Below are 17,830 nucleotides of genomic sequence, written 5' to 3'. Positions count from 1 at the left end.
TTGGACAGATGAAACCAAGATCAACCTTTACCAGAATGATGGCAAGAAAAAAGTATGGAGAAGGCATGGAACAGCTCATGATCCAAAGCATACCCCACATCATCTGTAAAACATGGCGGGGGCAGTGTGATGGCTTGGGCTTGCATGGCTGCCAGTGGCACTGGGACACTAGTGTTTATCCATGATGTGACACAGGACAGAAAAAGCCGAATGAATTCTGAGGTGTTCAGAGACATTCTGTCTGCTCAAATTTAGCTAAATGCAGTCACATTGATTGGGAGGCGTTTCATAATACAGAGGGACAATGACACAAAACATACAGCCAAAGCAACCCAGGAGTTTATTAAAGCAAAGAAGTGGAATATTCTTGAATGGCCAAGTCCGTCACCTGATCTGAACCCAATTAGTTTTCAACAAGTGAAATGAATGCTCAAACTTCGGACAGAAAGGCCACAAACAAACTGCAACTGAAAGCCCCTGCAGTAAAGGCCTGGCAGAGCATTAAAAAGGAGGAAACCCAGCATCTGGTGATGTCCATGAGTTCCAAGACTACTGGCTGTCATTGCCAGCAAAGGGTTTTCAATCAAGTATTAGAAATGAACATTTTATTTTCAGCTTCATAATTTGCCCAATTACTTTTGAGCCCCTGAAATGAAGTGATTGTGTAAAAAAAGGCATTTTATTGCATTTTTTGTTCAACCCACATCTAAGTGGTTTCATTTAAAATTAATTGTGGTAATCTACAGAACCAAAGTTAAAAAAAAAAAAAAAAAAAAAAAAAGTTGTTTCTGTTCAAATATTTATGGACGCAACTGTAGATACACTCTTGTTTGAATAGTAGCAGGGATAGATATGCACCACTCGTCACTGACATACCTACATAACCCTGGCATCATTTAGAACTTCAATCATTTGGAACCCTGGAGGGATGGTAGGTAAGGGAGTCCTTATTTGGGCAAGTCTTTTATGATTTGTAATAAGATGTATTTATGTATGTAGTTTCATAAAAGGTGTACACAAAAAAAAGAGTTGGTTAGTGTGGAACTTAAGTAAAGGAATTTTCAAAGAATCATGTTGACAATGACTTATTTTAAAGCTGGGTAGATTTACCCCTTACATCTGTATCGTGACCACTGACACAAAAGATAGACTGCAAGGGAAAATTCAACATTTTGTATTTTTATCAATAAGCAAGAAAATACTCTTAAAAACAGAAACCCGTTCCAAGGACAGCCCGATATAATTTCATTTTTTCATATTTTTAAGTATTTGATTCTAACCTTAAAATACTTTTTTGTGAGGTTGGGTCACAGATCAACAAACTAGTTCATAAAATAAATGTGGCATAAAAAAAAGCTACATGGTTGAAAGACATGCCGTTGTAGTGAATTAGGAGTGAAAATCTTATACTTAACAGAGGACTGTTATTGTTCCATACAATTAAGCTTTATGTCACAAAATATTTTTCAACCTTCAAAAGGACCCAGTATGTTGCTGTAAATCAAATTATTCAAATCAGTGGGTGCAACGTTGTGCACTGAATTCAGAATGCTAGCATTTTCATCACACAGAACAATTGTCTTATTCTTCACAAAAACTGAAATACTTACGGAATTCCACTGACACCCTTTACAAAAAGGCTTAGCTGCATCTTGATTGAAACATTCATGGGGATTCCTGTGAGCTACAGTGAAAGTGATAAACAAATTTGGAAAAATTAGTGAAATGGTTAATAGTAAACAATCATCTAAATCAAAATACCAACAAAGTGCATTAAGTTCAAAATATACTGCAGCTGCTCAGTTCCTAAATGTGATTGTGGAATTAGTTTCCCGTTTATTGATGTATTTATGGGGAGCAGTATTATCCTATAATGCACTCCTGACTACAAACACCTCCCTTCTGTGCACCTTTAATACATTGGACATTGCTTTGTAGTTCAAAGAAGATAGTGGAAAAGGTAGAAAGCCAACTACATGGTTGATATTTTAGTTCACAAAAAGATGCAAGAACACAACAATTGACAGAAAAAAAAACTTTCATTACCATCATCTTTATTTGTAACATGCCAACATATACTGTACAGTACAATGAATAGAGGCTGCAGATGACAAACAAGGACACAGGAAAGACTAGGACCCTGCACAATTAAATGTAAGTTGTAAGAGGCATTTTCTTATTCTTTATTATCTGTAAACCTTCAAAAAACTAATCCTTGGATTATAGTCTCCTAGAATGTAAGCTTTTTGGAGCAGGGTCCTCTCCTCCTCCTCCTCCTGTGCCACTGTCTTTCATTCACAACCCCTAATTATTGTACAGTGCTGTGTAATATGTTGGCACAATATAAATCCTGTTTAATAATACATGATCAGAGGGTCAATCATGGTCCAGCATGCAACAATGTTGCAGAAGATTAGTGTGTGTGTTTTCATACAATCATGTTTCAATTGTAAAGTTTTAGGTAATAATGATCACCCCTCCACCACATCAAATAGTTAGTATACGTGTGTGGATAGGTTGCGTTTGGTTTATGGCCAAACATTCTTCCCTGTGTCTCATCTGTCTAAAAGGACATATTTCCGGGAAGTCTTGTGGTTTGTACTGATGCAACTGTAGTGCTGCCATGTTCCTTTTAGAAAGAAGAGGCTTTCTCCTGACAAGCTTTCCAAACAAACCATACATGTTCAATCTTCTAATTGTGCCAACATGAACTGTACCATTCTGAAGTCTGTAGTCAAAAAAAAAACATGCTTGTTTTTGAAGCAAATAGGGACTACACCTAAGGTTCCATTTACTATATGTTAAGGTAGCATCAGAAAGTGAACCTTTTACATTCTTCCCTGGGAAAAGATGAAATAGAAAACAAATATGCATTCATTTTACCACGTGTGCACCATCCTTTACAAATACCTAGCATTTGCCTCTAGATGGAGACAAAATATTCATGGACACGTTACTTGTACTAACCACACTCACACGTGTCAGTTGAGGAAGTTTTCTGTTACTTGCAGCATGGATAAGGAGATTGTGAAATAGATGTACGGTTAGGAAAATATCTGATCTGTAAGAGGTTTGGCAGTTGAAAGAGTTCATAATATAGTGGCAATTACAGTATTCTGTGTGATAGGGAATCATAATTTGATTAAAATCAGCACATCTTATTTACAACCAAAGATAGATGTTAGAACTACAGGAGAGTCAGGAGATAAGCCTGGGGAGTGAAAATAAATGTACAAAAGGGAAAGAAAAAAAAAAAAAAAAAAACACTTGCATAAAAACATTGAGAGGGAAAAGCAGGTGTCTTCTAAAGAATGAGAAAATACTGGCAACCACATGAAGGAAGAGAGACTGCAGAAAACAATGGTTTCGGGCACCAATTTAAACTAATTTTACAAATACAATTAATTATCAGATGTACAAAGTTCAGAAGTGCCTGAGTGTTTTTAATTGCAGTAATACTAAAGTGTGAAAACATGATGGAACCCTATAAAATAAGTGCAATAATTTGTGTATTAAAATAAAAACTGCATTAAAATGGAGCATCACAAGCAAAAATAAATAAGGTTGACTTGTACTTCTACTAACAAAAGTTAGTAATGAAAATACTACAGATTTTATATTTAGAGGTCAAGCTGGGTAATCTAATCTGATAAAATACAAGGTAATTTGTAAGGGACAATTTCACCCAACCTGTTCGCTGTAATCAAAGCATTTTCAGATATAGGACAGTCAGGGATTTCATTAAATCGGGCTACAATACATTCTCTAGTTTGACTAACTGGTATGTTAATATATTACAATACAGAAAAGCAAATATCTCCCAACCCTTTGAAAACTGTAAAGGACCCCCATTTAGCTCAAGAGTAGATATGCTAGATTCCTCATGTCCCTCTACACTTTTTAAATGTATACAGTACATGCCGTACACTTCAAAATTGGAGAAGAAACCAGAGTAGTACCACAGAAAAGACAAGGTCAGAAATAGAGAGAAATACCCATGCAAAGAGAAGAGTCTTTGGGAACTGCAAGGAAAAGAAATAAGAAAAAACACCTAGACCTGTTTGCAAGGTAATGTTGCAGGCTGTGTGACCATATAACTATTGGAGAACCAATGTGTGTGCATACTTGAGAAGTCATTCTCAAGGCACCCAAATTTCAAACTATTTATCTACTTAGTTGTACGTTTGTGTTCTTTCAATCTTCCATCAACCCCATATCTTGAATGCAAGCAAACCATTTAACAAAGAGGAGGAAAGGGGGGGGGGGGGGACCATTTCCCATTTTCTTGCAATCGCATATCTAGCAGTTGTAGGATGTGTGTTACACAGAAATTTATAAGCTTAGGGAAACCCTGCAGTGGTAGCTCAACAGATGGGTCAAAAGATCCACCTACTACTTTAAAATTTAAATAAAATCAAGATATTTTGTTATTATTAGTACTAACCAAGTTGTATTAGGCTTTTGGTAGCTTTAGAAGGGAAGATATTAATTTGACAAAAGAAGTTGGAAAAAAAAAAAAAAAAAAAAAAAAAAAAAAAAAAAAAAAAAAAGTTTCTTGCGTGTGCTTTTAAGCATACCATAGTGCAAGGATTTCACCTTGCAGTAAAACAGATTTAGATAAAGAGCCAATAAAGTCATAAATTCATTAAGCTCAATTAGTACTAAGAGATAAACTGCAAACATGGACCATCTCCCTAGGTTAAAGATTACCTTATGTTTTTATTTGTCCTAATACTGGTTGTAAAATAAATGAACATTAAACTTTGGTACTAAATGCAGTAAACATAAGTGATGGTAAAAGACCAACTAGGGCTTTATTAAGTATAGTGTGTGTGTACACTAGTACACTATATAATTTTTTTTTTATAAACACACACACACACACACACACACACTAAATAGCAAATCAAAATTTAAAGTTCTTAAACACAATATCCACCTTATTCAATAAAAAGAGCAAAAAAAAAAAAAAACACACAACTTATTAGGAGCTAGTGGTAAGGGGGAATCCTTTCATCTGTGCACACTGCATGGTGGACATCCCAGCACAGGTAGGAGTTATATTATCAGTAACTGTCCAGAGACCTGCATCTATCCTTTTGAGTCATTGAAAAAGTGGGATGTTTAGAATATATATCTCCCATGGCAACAAAAAAAGGGCTATCCTGTTAAAGGAAATATGGCTGCCATTGTGGACTGCTTAATGTTGTAAACACCCAGTTATGCGGACAATACACAATGCAAACACTAACCCAAACAGGTATGCATAGAAAAACCTGACCTTACAGGACTAATCTGCATACTTTTCTAGGTCCGCAACTTTATGAGCCCGTTCAGCATAACAGGCAAGTAACTGAGATTTTCAGACAGAAGTCAGCAATGACAGCCCTGTGCTAATATATTAGCTGTCATTTGCTACTAGAATATGTTCAACCAGTAAAAACACTATTCTCAGGAACAGACTTCAACAATCTTTACAGATCGGAGGTACAGATCAGCATTAGGTCATTCTTTAGCCAGTTTTCATAATCCACACCATTCCATGTTAGCCAGATTGTCAAAGAACATTTTATATACAGCTTTTTTTTAGTCATGTTTCCAGTAAAACAAATTGACCAGAATGATGTGGTGAAAGCAGTCACAGGATACAAAAAAAAGGTTTATTTTTCCACTAAAAGCCAACTCCATTTATCAGCAGATGGTGCTGTTGTGTAATTGCAAGTTTTAGCTACAGGTTGACAATTAAAAATCCGGCAACCTCTGGACCTGAGGAATGCTGGATTTTCGAAAATTACGGATTTTTTTTTTTATATATACTTACCTCCACACACAGAGCAGTCTTCCTCTCCCAGCACCAGGGTACATCTGGCAAAGTTCAAGGAAGCAGGCACATCTCAATGTGTATTTATTTTAGCAAGCAGACCTAACAGCTGTTTGTGCAGAACAGTGCCATACAAACATAAGTGGCCAACAGTGTAATGCAGTCCCTGTATTAAAAATGTGATCCAAAATTCATGCCAGGAAAGTGAAGGATGCGGATTGATGGCCGGATTTTCAATTGTCAACCTGTAGCATTTTTTTTTTCTCTACTGTGTATAGACGAGGCATGTGTTCATGTATGAGCTCCATAGTGGTATTAATATAATTCTAATTACATATAAACTGAAGTGCTTAGGGGAACAATAACTCGTTTGTAATTAATGTATTTGAAACACACGCTCATGTTGGCTAATGCTTAAATACCCTATTCCTCCAAGCATCAAATGAACAAGTGCATATACCACACTAGTTATTGGAGACTGGAAGTAACCTGCAAACCTTGTATGTCTGAATGAAAAACTCAACCCCTAATATGATTATGTGAAGGTAACAGAAGACATGTTCCATCTGTAGGCCACCCTACAGGATTGTCAACAGAGCATGCTGGATGCAGAATGAACTGGTGGACTATGCCTATATACAGCCTTAAGAAAAATCAAAGCAGCAAACCTTTGATGTAGTGATAACTATCATATTAATCCATAAAAATGAACATCAAGATGACATTTCAGGACCTCTGAGAAACCTCATGTATTGAAAAGGCAACTTTATATGGTGACTGCTGAGAAACGTTTTGTTATTGAGAGCCAACACATTTGTTTGCTAATAACCATATGTGTGGGCTGTCAACCATGCTGGTGCACAAGGGACATGCCAACCAGTACTACACAAACTTTAATGCATAAAGCACATGCCTATCTAACGCCTATCCTCGGACAAATAGGAAAGAGCAGATTATGCAGAAACCTGCCCACCTGCCATTTTAGGTTATTTTATTGCCACCTGTTCATAGCTTTCATCAGTGCCATGTCAGAAACCTCCTTAGATTTGGTTTAAGAATCAAAGAAAAGTTCTACAGAAAAGATTTGGCAATTACATGAAAGTAACTTAAATGCCTTTGTTCCTACTTCATCCAAAATCTTCCAAGGATCCCAACAAAACCTTTATTGGTGTAAGAAAGTGGCTCCAAAAATGTACTTACTATGGTAAATAATTTTATGTTCTAGGGTTACCTTTAGTACTAGATTCTATCTCCTAACCAAAAAGATTGAGATTTTGTAAATTGCAGTTTTAAAACCTACTACACAGGCTACAATCAGACAGTACAAAACTCTGCCCAACTAAATACAGGTTGAATACATAGTTAAGGTAGGTCCTCTAATAGTTGTACAAGAACTGCATGGCCAGATATGTATAGTACATTTATACTGGATAGTATCAGGCTACAAACTAGTTTTACCTCCATTTTCTAGAAGCTCTGTTTAGTAAATGTTTATGGTGGCAGCGGACTTGGTCCTGATCTTTATATATTTGCAAACATTTTATAGTGTTAAACTCTTAGTTTTGTTGTGAAAATGCTAGAATAACTGTTCCCCTACACTGCTCTGTAACTGCCTTGCACATGCCCTTCATAAACATTTTCTTCATACCACATTCTTCATTCAGAAGATAGAATGACTGCTTTTATTCAGCCACAGAAAGACTTCCTGTTGTCCCAAGGGATTTACCCCACCTAGAAAACTTCACTTGTGCCACTGCGTTCCCAGGGAGCATTTCCAGATGTTCTGAATGAATCTCATTTACTAGCAGTGGAATCCCCTTCACCAATACACTGAACTTCTCTGTGCTTTACTACATACAAATATAATGCATTTACTGTTACAAAATAAGCAAAACTCAATTGAACAGATGAATAATATTATCCCTGGAGACTTGAACATCACATGACAACCTAGTAATGCCAGCCCCTCTTAACCAAGAAAAAAAAAAAAAAAAAAAAAAAAAAAAAAAAAAAAAAAAAAGACATTGGATGTGCACATACACCAATCTGCAAAACAACCCACCACTTTATTGGTGAAGTCAGAATGCAAGAATTCAAAAGAATTCTACTTCATGCAGAGCAATCAAGGAAGACAATCATCACAGATATAACAAGTAGGTGATCTCCTAAAGATGGTTAGATTTACCCCTTTTGTATCTTTTTCAAAACAGCTCCCAGGGTGTGGGGGAACCGTTTAAATCAACACAGATACAGCAGAAATGACCTTCCAATCTCAGCATCCATGCTTCCTTCCTCAGTCAGAAGCCACCCCCAACCACAACCTCTAAAAATTTAGGCTACCTTGCTGTCTCTGGGGTTAATACTTTGGGACCCTGACCTAGAACAAGCATGTAAATTAGAAAGGAAGAAGTATGGGTCAGTTTACCTTGCTATTATATATGTTTAAAGGTGCTAGCTAAATCGAACAGATAAGCAACTAGCTGCCTCAATAGACTTTCCACATTAGTTTCCTTTAAAGCAACTCAGTCACATTTGTTTTTAAACCACTTTGCAACAAAGGATTAGTACTCACACCTCTTGAAGGAGGGGGGGGGGGGGGGCATTCTCACTTTTATTTACGCCCTTGAAGAGCAACAGCCACTGGAACCTTGCTGCATCACAAGTGTGTCAGATGTCTTGACCCCTGCGGAATACTGCAGTTGATTGCTAGCCTCCATAGTGCTACTGGACAAAGGAGCTGCCCACTATGCAACAAGGTTCCCTTTTAGCGTTAATTTTGCATTAAGTGGGTAACGAAATGAACTTCTGCTCCTGACAAAAAACTGACTATAAACCTTTGGAACAAAGTATGACATTTTATTTTTACCAAATCTTACGGATTACTTCATACCCAAGTCGCAAACAACTTGGAGCACTATGATTGTTGTCTGCTCAATTGTTACCACCCGGCTACAGCTGTCATCCCCTCAATGGAAAAAATATTCTTTGAAAAACACCAAGGCCTCCTTTTAAAATAGAGAGCCTGACATTCTCTTAAACACTCCTGAGGGTTATTGAAACACCTGGAAGATTTCCAGAAAGAATTGCTTGAGGGAATGTCTGATGCCCCGTTTTAAAACTAGAGCTCGAAGTGTTATCACATGTGGCATTTGCAAATATTAGACTTGAAAAGATAAAGTCATGCAATTGATTATAAATTCATAAACCAAAAAACAAAGGGAGCTCATAAGTAAACATAATGCTAATGATTCTGCTTTGGTTTCTACAGGTAACCTGTATTCTAGTACCCCGTGTTACAGAAGCCATTGTTGGCCTCACCAGAAATTGTCTGGCTATTATAATATAGTGCCAAGGTAAATGGTTTAGGGAGGTGTTTTTTAGCAAATGACAAAAATGCAGCTGGTTTCTTTTTGATCGTCATGATCATTTGTGGCTTGATATACTAAAGCCACTGAATGAGTACAACAGCTGAGTAACAAACATGTTAAGGTTACTCAGCTGCATTAATGTCAACAATGAAGTCAGAACTCAAATTGAATTATAGTTTTTTGAAAAGCTAAAAGTCCTACAGCCATTAGCTCATCACAACATCTCAGCTGCAAACTCTAAATTCTAACCTGGTACTGGAAACCTGGGAGGAAAAAAAAAAATACAGGTTTGTCTGCTTAATATCTTTTGAACAATTGACCCAGAATGAGTATGCAGTCCGTGTAGCTATGCACTTGTTTCAGGTACGTTACTGAAATGAACAATTGGTTTTACATTTGGGCAATTACATTCTTTAAGCTCATTTCAGCAATGGCATCTTACATATTCTTTCAGTGGTTAAGTCCACAAAGATTTGGGTACCTTTCATGAAGGGAACACTTACAGGATGTAGGTCTAGGAAAAGTGAATGCAGATCTTCACTTGGGTGTAGTCCATCCACAGCATCCACAAATCCAGGATCCGCATTGTAGAAGTGAGGAAATGATAGAAACAAGGGAGCACCTGCAGAAAGCAAAGTTTACATTTCTTATAGTCTAAAAATTAAACACTGTTTAAAGCATCTTTACATAGCTAACATACACAAAAAGATTATACCAAGTTTAAAATATCTGCATATTCCCATAAAGTACAGATATTCAACCACCTGATTCAAGTGACCTAAAATGGATGCCACGGCCTAATGCATCTATTTCGTTTTCGAAACACCGAATCCATAGTATAATTTATTCACATAAGTAATGCTATCAATATAATATTTATTAAAATGTTAAGATGCAAATGCTTAACAAGATAGTACATTTGTTAAAGTTGAATGCCAGCCTTTCATGAAAGGGAATAGTACCATTCCTATGCACATCCCTCCCTACACATAAGCAGCATTCCCTTTCCAGTGGGCTACATGCATCGTCAAGCCTTCGCCAATGATTTGTGCCATCCTTGGCAATCCCCCTTCCAGCCATTTGCTCCATTTATTTTTTCTCGATGTGTATGTGAGCGTTACCCATGGTAGACTGATTTCAGAATACCCACTTCTCCACTATGGAGTCATACTACAATAATATATTAACAAATATTTCCTAGGAGGATACAAAACTCTGACCATGCATGCTTCCTCCTGGGGAAAAGATGTAGCCAGTCCAAGCATTCTTTGCATAACTTCCACATAAGTGTTTATGGATACACATTAGGTCTTTCAAGGACACACACACACACACACACACACAGTTCTAGGGCCACAACGTAACATTTTTAATAAATCCCCAACACAACCTGTAAAGTTACTCAAACTTATTAGCCGTCAAAAAAAAAAAAATTATAAACAGTTGTAGATAATATTTCCCAGCATTAAACTATTCTATGTTTTCTTCAAAAACAACTTTTAGACTGCTAAAGAAATTGTTAACAGCGTTAAGACCCACCACCCACAACACATAGGAAAATTTGCAATATAAAATACATTCTTCATATATAGTAGGATCTCGCCTATCCGGCTCACGACTACCTGGCCTCCGTACTATCCGGCCAAGTACAGAGGCCGGGGAAAAAAAAAAAAAAAAAAAAAAACTACATTATAAAATGCCAGGGTGGTGCGGGCGGTCCTGCGTGGCACCCGTTGCTGCTGCCCGCTCTCTGGGACTGTGTCGGATGTCCGCGGGTGCAGCGTGCTTAGCGCTGGGCCGTGTGTGGAGGCAAGTATAGTGCTTTATTAACGGAACTTTGGCCTATCCAGCTTTTTTGTTATCCGACCTACCCTGCTGCCACATTAAGCCGGCTAGTCTGAATTCTACTGTATTGTTTTTATTCGGAAAGAAAAAAAAAAAAAATGTATATATATAAAAAATTTTAGACTACTGAAAATGGGGGGGGGATTATATCCAAGCAAACCTATTGCAATCAAGCTTTGGGGTTTTCTTGGATACAATGATCCTTCAGTTTTCACATCTACTATCCGGGGATTGCTAGAAAGCTGACCTAAGAGAAGGAGCACTGAAGAGCTTTTAACAGTGTCTAAACAGTTACTGACAGGTGGGAAATTATTATTAGCATAGCAAAAAAAAAAAAAAAAAAAAAGTTTTAATTCTTGTTAAAAAAAAACAAAAAAATGTAAACAGACATTTAACTATTGATTGAATTTACATTAAAAACACATACCTGCCCGACAAGCACTAACGTTCATTACACCAGAAGCTGTGCATGGACAAAACCCTTCATTGGGAGGATAGTCTGATCCATTTGCAAACAGATAGTTGGGTGCAACGTACCGAAATGTTGGGATACCCCTGTATGAATCTTCTTTTTCAAATACAAATTTTAAAGATCTGCAATCATTCGCAAAAATGCAAAGTAAGTAAAACAAATGTTTATCATCATCATCAAGTAATTTAAGCTCATTTTCTTCATATTTTTTAGGAGAAATATTTAGGCAGGATAATATCTATGGCAGGTAGTTATTTACACTAAAAACCTCCTTCAGAATTAAAAATCAAATGTCTAACCTTTAGTTAGGTACATATCAGGCTGTCAATTCAATCTACATGGCCAGGATGTGACCATTTCCCTGGTACCCAAATGCTGGTGTCTAGGGGCCAATAAAAATCTGTAATCTCCATAATAAAGCCTGTACCTGAGGTCTAATGTTATGTGCATCAGGTTTGCAATATGGATTCTGCCTCTTAAGATAAAGCAGTTCTCCTTTACAACCCTTTTTGTAACAGTGATGTTATCACACCAGCACATACCTGAAAACACTGTATACTATTTAAACATATTAGTGCCCAACTAAACAAGTACACTAGGACTTGATTTATACTTTCCACCACTCCAAGTCAATCTGTCTTGACCCCTCCCTCAGAAAATCACACATTTAATTTTAGGCAATTCTACCTTCCATGTATTGCACTAATAAAATCACTACAAAAAATATATGTTAAGCTCACAAATAAAGAGGCTGTTGCAGAATTGGTTTGCTGTTAAAATGACACATTTCTGGCTTTCATCCTGGTCCCGGTCCCTATGCTCTGGATTGGAATTTAACAAAAATAAAATAAAAATTGCCCTAAATGCCATAGGAGTGAGTGTGTGTGTGTGTTTGGGGGGGAGGGGGGGGGAGATTCAGAAGGAAGTCAACAACAACAGCCATTAAATCACTTGTGATCGTTTTACATTGTGTGTGCTAAGGGGCAACTTTAAGGGTAAAAGTGTTTTGGAGGGGATAAGACTATTAGGAGGAGATTTCATTTTAAAGGTTTATTTTTGGGGAATGGATAAAAATTATGTACAGAAACACTCATTTAAGTGAAACGCTTGCCATTTTCCATGCTGCCAGCAAGAACAAGACATCGGGTGTGTTGTGTGTAGATAGACCGCTTTGCATCTCCCCCCAAAAATAACAAAGGTTTTTTCCAAAAGAAAAATCTGATCCAACTCAATGTACAGAGTATGAGCTCCCTTATGCTGGGCACATACATAACATGCACATAATTATGCAATCCGATTTTCTGATTGGAGACATTTGGTTGGATTACCCAAAACAATGCATATGCACACAGACACACCCCTTTTAAAGGGATCAATTTCTAGGAGGAAATGATCTGTCTGATGTACAACATAGCGTGGTGGTGCACAAGTTGTACAGTGTGTACAATCGCACTTACCAACATCACTATACAATTAAAGAGCAAACAACCCAGTAAAGTACATTTTACCTCCCATGGACTTCAGATCCGATTTTGCTCTTTTTTACACAACTCATTCTGTGTACTTCCAGTTAATACTGACCAACACATCAATCTGTCCATATCCGAATTAAGTAAACAAAAATAAGTTGCTTGCAATTAGATAATTCACTTTAGAGCCCATCTGCCATCAGATTTTAAGTAAAAATTGTTCTGTGTCCCTTAGCCCTCAGGGGACCCCAGTCTTGTATGACCAGATTGCTTTTTTCCCATATTTATGGACATTAGAAACAGCCAATGGTCCAGCAAAAGATACTTCTATTCATCAGGGCACACAAACATTGCTCTACTCAAAATGGAAAAGGCTTTCACTGCACCAGAACAGATTTGCATCTGCACCGCAACAGATGTGTCACCACATAGGGAAGCTTTAAATTCGTGTATAGATGCAAGTTTGAGTAAAGAGAAAGCACAATATTTTAAATGATTTGGAAGTTTTATTATATAGTCAAATATTGAAAATCATATTTCTGACCTTCCTACAGCTTCAGAAATAGTTACACAGAATCTAAAAAACCATGAATGGCCTTCATAGTGAAGCTAAAGTGTCAGTTTACAGATCATATTCTACATCTTTATCTAAAAAGAGCAGCCTCAAGGTTTTCCTGTTCTAGCAGCTGGGACTGCAGTTTTGTAGCTTGCTACTTCATAATCCTCCCTCTCATGAAAAAAGTACAGAGGACTATTGAATATGCTAGTTACATGGATGTGCAGACTCCTAATACATTTGAACAAGCATGTCGTAAATGACTGAAAACTCAGAAACATCAAAAAACAAAAGAAAAGAAAAGAAAAAAAAAACACAATGCCTAGCCATTATGGCTGCAAAGCAACCAACATTCTCAAAATGGGCAAGTCAGCAATACCAATCCCCCATCTCACCCTTCATATTTTTCTCATTAAAGGCCCCTTCCGAGAGTCAGTTGACAGAAGTAGCTTTTTATTTTATTTTTTTTGGATGGATGAGTGATATCCATCCAGAGGCTGATCAGGACCTATTGTTTAGACTCTAATCTATGAGCTGACAGCAGAAAAAAATTCTAGCTTGTAATAAATTAATGGAGATTTTTTGTTTTAGTGTTGTAGGTGATGTAGGGCTACTACACAGCTACTTCAGACCTGGAGGTGTAGTCTGCTCAAGTGCTCACTATTGGTAAAGCCACCCATAATAGCCAAGGACAGATGGCCCCCAACAGCCACTTACATATGCACATCAGCCCTGCATAGGTTTGCAAGACAATATTACCTGCAGGCATCTGGACTGTAGAACTCCAGAGGCTGATCAGGTGTCCGAAAAGGTGGCCACATTTGGCCAGAAGTTCCATTAATCATATTGGCTTGTTCGGAATTCCAAAAATTAACCTAAAAAAATTAAGAACAAATGAAAACTAAATAAGCATGGCTTGATTTTCAGTGGCTCTTTATTCATAACTACATAACCATATGAATTCAAAATATGGCTATTGTATAAAGCAGTATCATTTTTTAACACAATCCTTGTAAGATCACTACATGTATGTCATGGGAAACTATGCCATTGTCACCACTTCCATATGACTGGGCCATGTTAACAAAATATATTTTATTAATGAAACATCTGTGATAATCTATATTACCTTTCAATGCATACATGACTAAACATAACTGATGCACCTAGTGATACAATCCCTTATGATTGTTGTCATTTTAGTTTCATAGAGGAGATCAAATCAGAATTCAGTTAAAAAAAAAAAAAAAAATAAGTGCAGCCCATATGCAAAAAAACTTGACCCAGATTCCTCAGGAAAAAAAAATACCCACACAATACCACAACTAAAAATAAGTATTACCTCTCGGAGTCCATTCCATGTATCTACCATTTGCACTTGATTGATGTCTGCTACTCCAGTGTTAACCGTAAAAATACCACTGTTCGAGTTATTGTACTAGAAGACAGATTCGATAATGTTAATAGGGTGCATCATTTTAGAAGCCTAATGAACATGTTTGCTCAAAACAGAATATTTCACTTACATCTGCAAATAAGCCAAACTTATCTTTGAAAGGCAGTTTTCCAGGGAGAAGCGTATTTACAAAATCAAGAAATGGTTCCTTGTAGCCCCACAAGATATCCTTCACTGTTCGGTTTATGAAGGCCTCTTGGCCAAAAGCTGCAAAGGCACCACTGAGCATCCATTTAACAAACGAAAAATCTTGCATCATCACCGATGATCCCTGTAAGGGGTAAAGTAGAATAAAATGTATCTGCATTAAAAAGTCTCCAGCCTCCTATCAATATGTGCTCTATTGAAAATAAAAACTCCACCAAACAGGGTTAACACAGAACAAGTATCCTATGTATTAATCTTAACATAGGTATCTATATGGTAACAATCTTTAACTACAGTTATATTTTTCAAATTTAGTTACCAAGACAAGAATGTTTGGAAACACAATAAAATCCTCTTCACTTCCCGTAGACATCTTTGGTTCGAACTGCAAAAGTCGTGTCTCAATATACGTGACTGTCCCATTTTCATGAAATGTTATGTTGGTTTTCTGTTTGCTCTCTCTGTAAATAAGAAAGATGCAGTGATCACCTTGTTTAGTGCCATGCAATGAGCACACCACAAAATCATTAAAAACATACCATGTTGGCCTCAAATGCATTACACACACAGATCATAACTGCCCAAATATCTGTATCTGTTTGGCCACTAACACTCCTAGTAACATTTTAGGATTGGTAACCTTGTTTTCTCGTATTCAATACACAGGTTTTGCCACAATTAGTTTACCTAAGCATTGATCCAATATTTTACAATAATCACTAGAAAAAGAAAATACAAAATCTTCCAATCATGACACCTGTATAATTGTTCTCCTTAAGTTATTATAAATAGTACTAAAGCTGGAACATAATTCACAGAACAAAAACCTTAATATTAGGCTCCTAGATTGCCTTTAAATTTAGAAGTCAGAGTTAAAGCTGTTGAGGTCTTGCTTTTACACAATGTAGGTTGCTGCTGCATAATGGGGAGCAAAGGAAAAATTAAGTTATATGTTTGTTGCCGATGTGGATGTAATGTAACACACAGGTGTGAATGTGCCCCAACAAACATCAGAAATAAATATCTAATAAAAAGATGGAATCATAGCAACGCAAGTGGGGTCCAGTAAAAAAGTAAGGGGTGGCAACGTTTGGTACCAACTCTCAATAGAACTTTTTAAGAGTAATTTTCCTACAATTAAAAGTGGAACTAAACTGAGAACAAAATGCAAGCAGGCATCTAATATTCCACAGCATGAGTCTTCTACAAATACACAAATGTTCCTATTTGCAATCTTTTGTTGCATGTGCAGCTCACTGTACAGTCTCGGCATACTTTAGTGCTCCAGGTCCTGATCCAAAGATTCCACCACCGCGTGAATCCCCAAAGCCACCAAAGTTGCCTTCTCTGCTGCTCCTGGTGTTCTGTACTTCATGCATTGCCTGTCTGGATAAAGTTTTTCTGACTTCTGCATTGTGTCCATTGATGGTGTGATATTTTTGCAAAAAATTTTGTCAGCTGGAACGTGATCGAATGTTACAAAACCAAAGCCCCTCTTCTTGCAAGACTGTTTGTGAGTGATGATTTCAATGCTTTCAATCTTTCCATATGCCTGAAGTATTCCCTAGGGTTATGTTCTCCTATATCTTCCTTAATACCACCAAGAGAGTTTCTTTACAGTTACATGAGCACCAGGCTTGGCAGACTCCTCTGGCTACGGCACACTTGGGCTCCACAACCCTGCCATCAATAGAATGTGGGCAGGTGGTTGCAGCATGGACATTGCAGCATGGACTTCCATTCATGGGAGGAAAACGTTACAAAGCGAAAACCTCTGGATCTTTTGCTCTGAGGGTCTCCCATTACTACGCAGTCGGCCAGTTTGCCCCAGTGTTTGTAGTATTTCCTCAGACTCTTCTGTGGTTTCTATGTGGAGACTTCCAATGAACAGCTACCTGAATTGCTTCTTTTCTCTCTCCATATTGGTTAGAACACACAAACCCGGCTAAAGAACAGAAAGATGAAAGGGCAGTTCTCACTGCGACTATTCCCCCTCAAGGACTTCATGGTAATCAACCAGCAATATTTTTGTTTCTGCTTCTGGTCTTTTTTAATTATGCAGCATTTTTGTCATTTAAAGGTAATACATAGTTTTTGACCCATTTTCGTTTACACAATGCAAGCATATATTATAGTATATAAGGACAGCAAAAAAAAAAAAAAAAAAAAAAAAAAAAAGCGTTAGATAAAAAATGATGTTGATTTAAAAGAGGTGTTTTTTTTTTTTTTTTTACTAAAGTGAATTATCCCTTTGCAAGAGACTATTGTAACACATTCAATAAGTTACCAGACAAAAGTGCAACCCCAGTGTTTTCTCGTATGTGGTTCGTATTTTTATATCTTGTGTTTGAACAGTGTTTACAAACACTGAAAGGTGGTACCGTTGGCAGCATCTGTTAAAAAATTGTTGCTGTAAAAAAATGGTCACTACCAATAGTCATTTTGAGAGCCTGGGATTGCCAGAAAATAGAGAGCAGATTGGGATAGAAGGACATGACATACCAAGCACACCCTGTGTACTGATTAGGTATTGTGCCCCTGCCAAGTATGCTTACAAGGAATCTACCTCTAACAGTGAGGGGAGACTTTGCTGATGCAAAATTGCAATGTCGCATGACCCAACATTGTGTCATCAGGTTGCATATCCAAAACCAAAAATGTTATCCACACAAGGTGTCTCTAAGATAAACCTGCCC

At 37.2% G+C, this 17,830-nt stretch overlaps 1 protein-coding gene and 1 pseudogene across 3 annotated transcripts in view; both read right to left on the bottom strand.

Annotated features, from left to right (window-relative positions):
* SCARB1 (scavenger receptor class B member 1) overlaps positions 1–17,830 on the bottom strand; it is a 55,589-nt gene that overhangs the window by 12,909 nt on the left and 24,850 nt on the right. For all 3 annotated transcript variants that reach the window (XM_072415766.1, XM_072415763.1, XM_072415765.1), the window contains exons 3-9: positions 15,454–15,595; positions 15,058–15,258; positions 14,874–14,969; positions 14,291–14,406; positions 11,462–11,628; positions 9,693–9,811; positions 1,611–1,684 (exon numbers count right to left, since the gene is read on the bottom strand). In XM_072415766.1, the coding sequence (XP_072271867.1) occupies positions 1,611–1,684; positions 9,693–9,811; positions 11,462–11,628; positions 14,291–14,406; positions 14,874–14,969; positions 15,058–15,258; positions 15,454–15,595 (915 nt within the window). The remainder of the gene's footprint in view (positions 1–1,610; positions 1,685–9,692; positions 9,812–11,461; positions 11,629–14,290; positions 14,407–14,873; positions 14,970–15,057; positions 15,259–15,453; positions 15,596–17,830) is intronic.
* On the bottom strand, positions 15,637–17,055 carry LOC140333827 (heterogeneous nuclear ribonucleoprotein A2 homolog 1-like; annotated as a pseudogene).

The sequence above is a fragment of the Pyxicephalus adspersus genome, chromosome 6 (assembly GCF_032062135.1).
Source record: "Pyxicephalus adspersus chromosome 6, UCB_Pads_2.0, whole genome shotgun sequence".
In the NCBI taxonomy this organism is placed as follows: domain Eukaryota; kingdom Metazoa; phylum Chordata; class Amphibia; order Anura; family Pyxicephalidae; genus Pyxicephalus; species Pyxicephalus adspersus.
The sequence above is the reverse complement of the archived record's forward strand: the minus strand, read 5'-3'. Positions and strand labels throughout refer to the sequence as shown.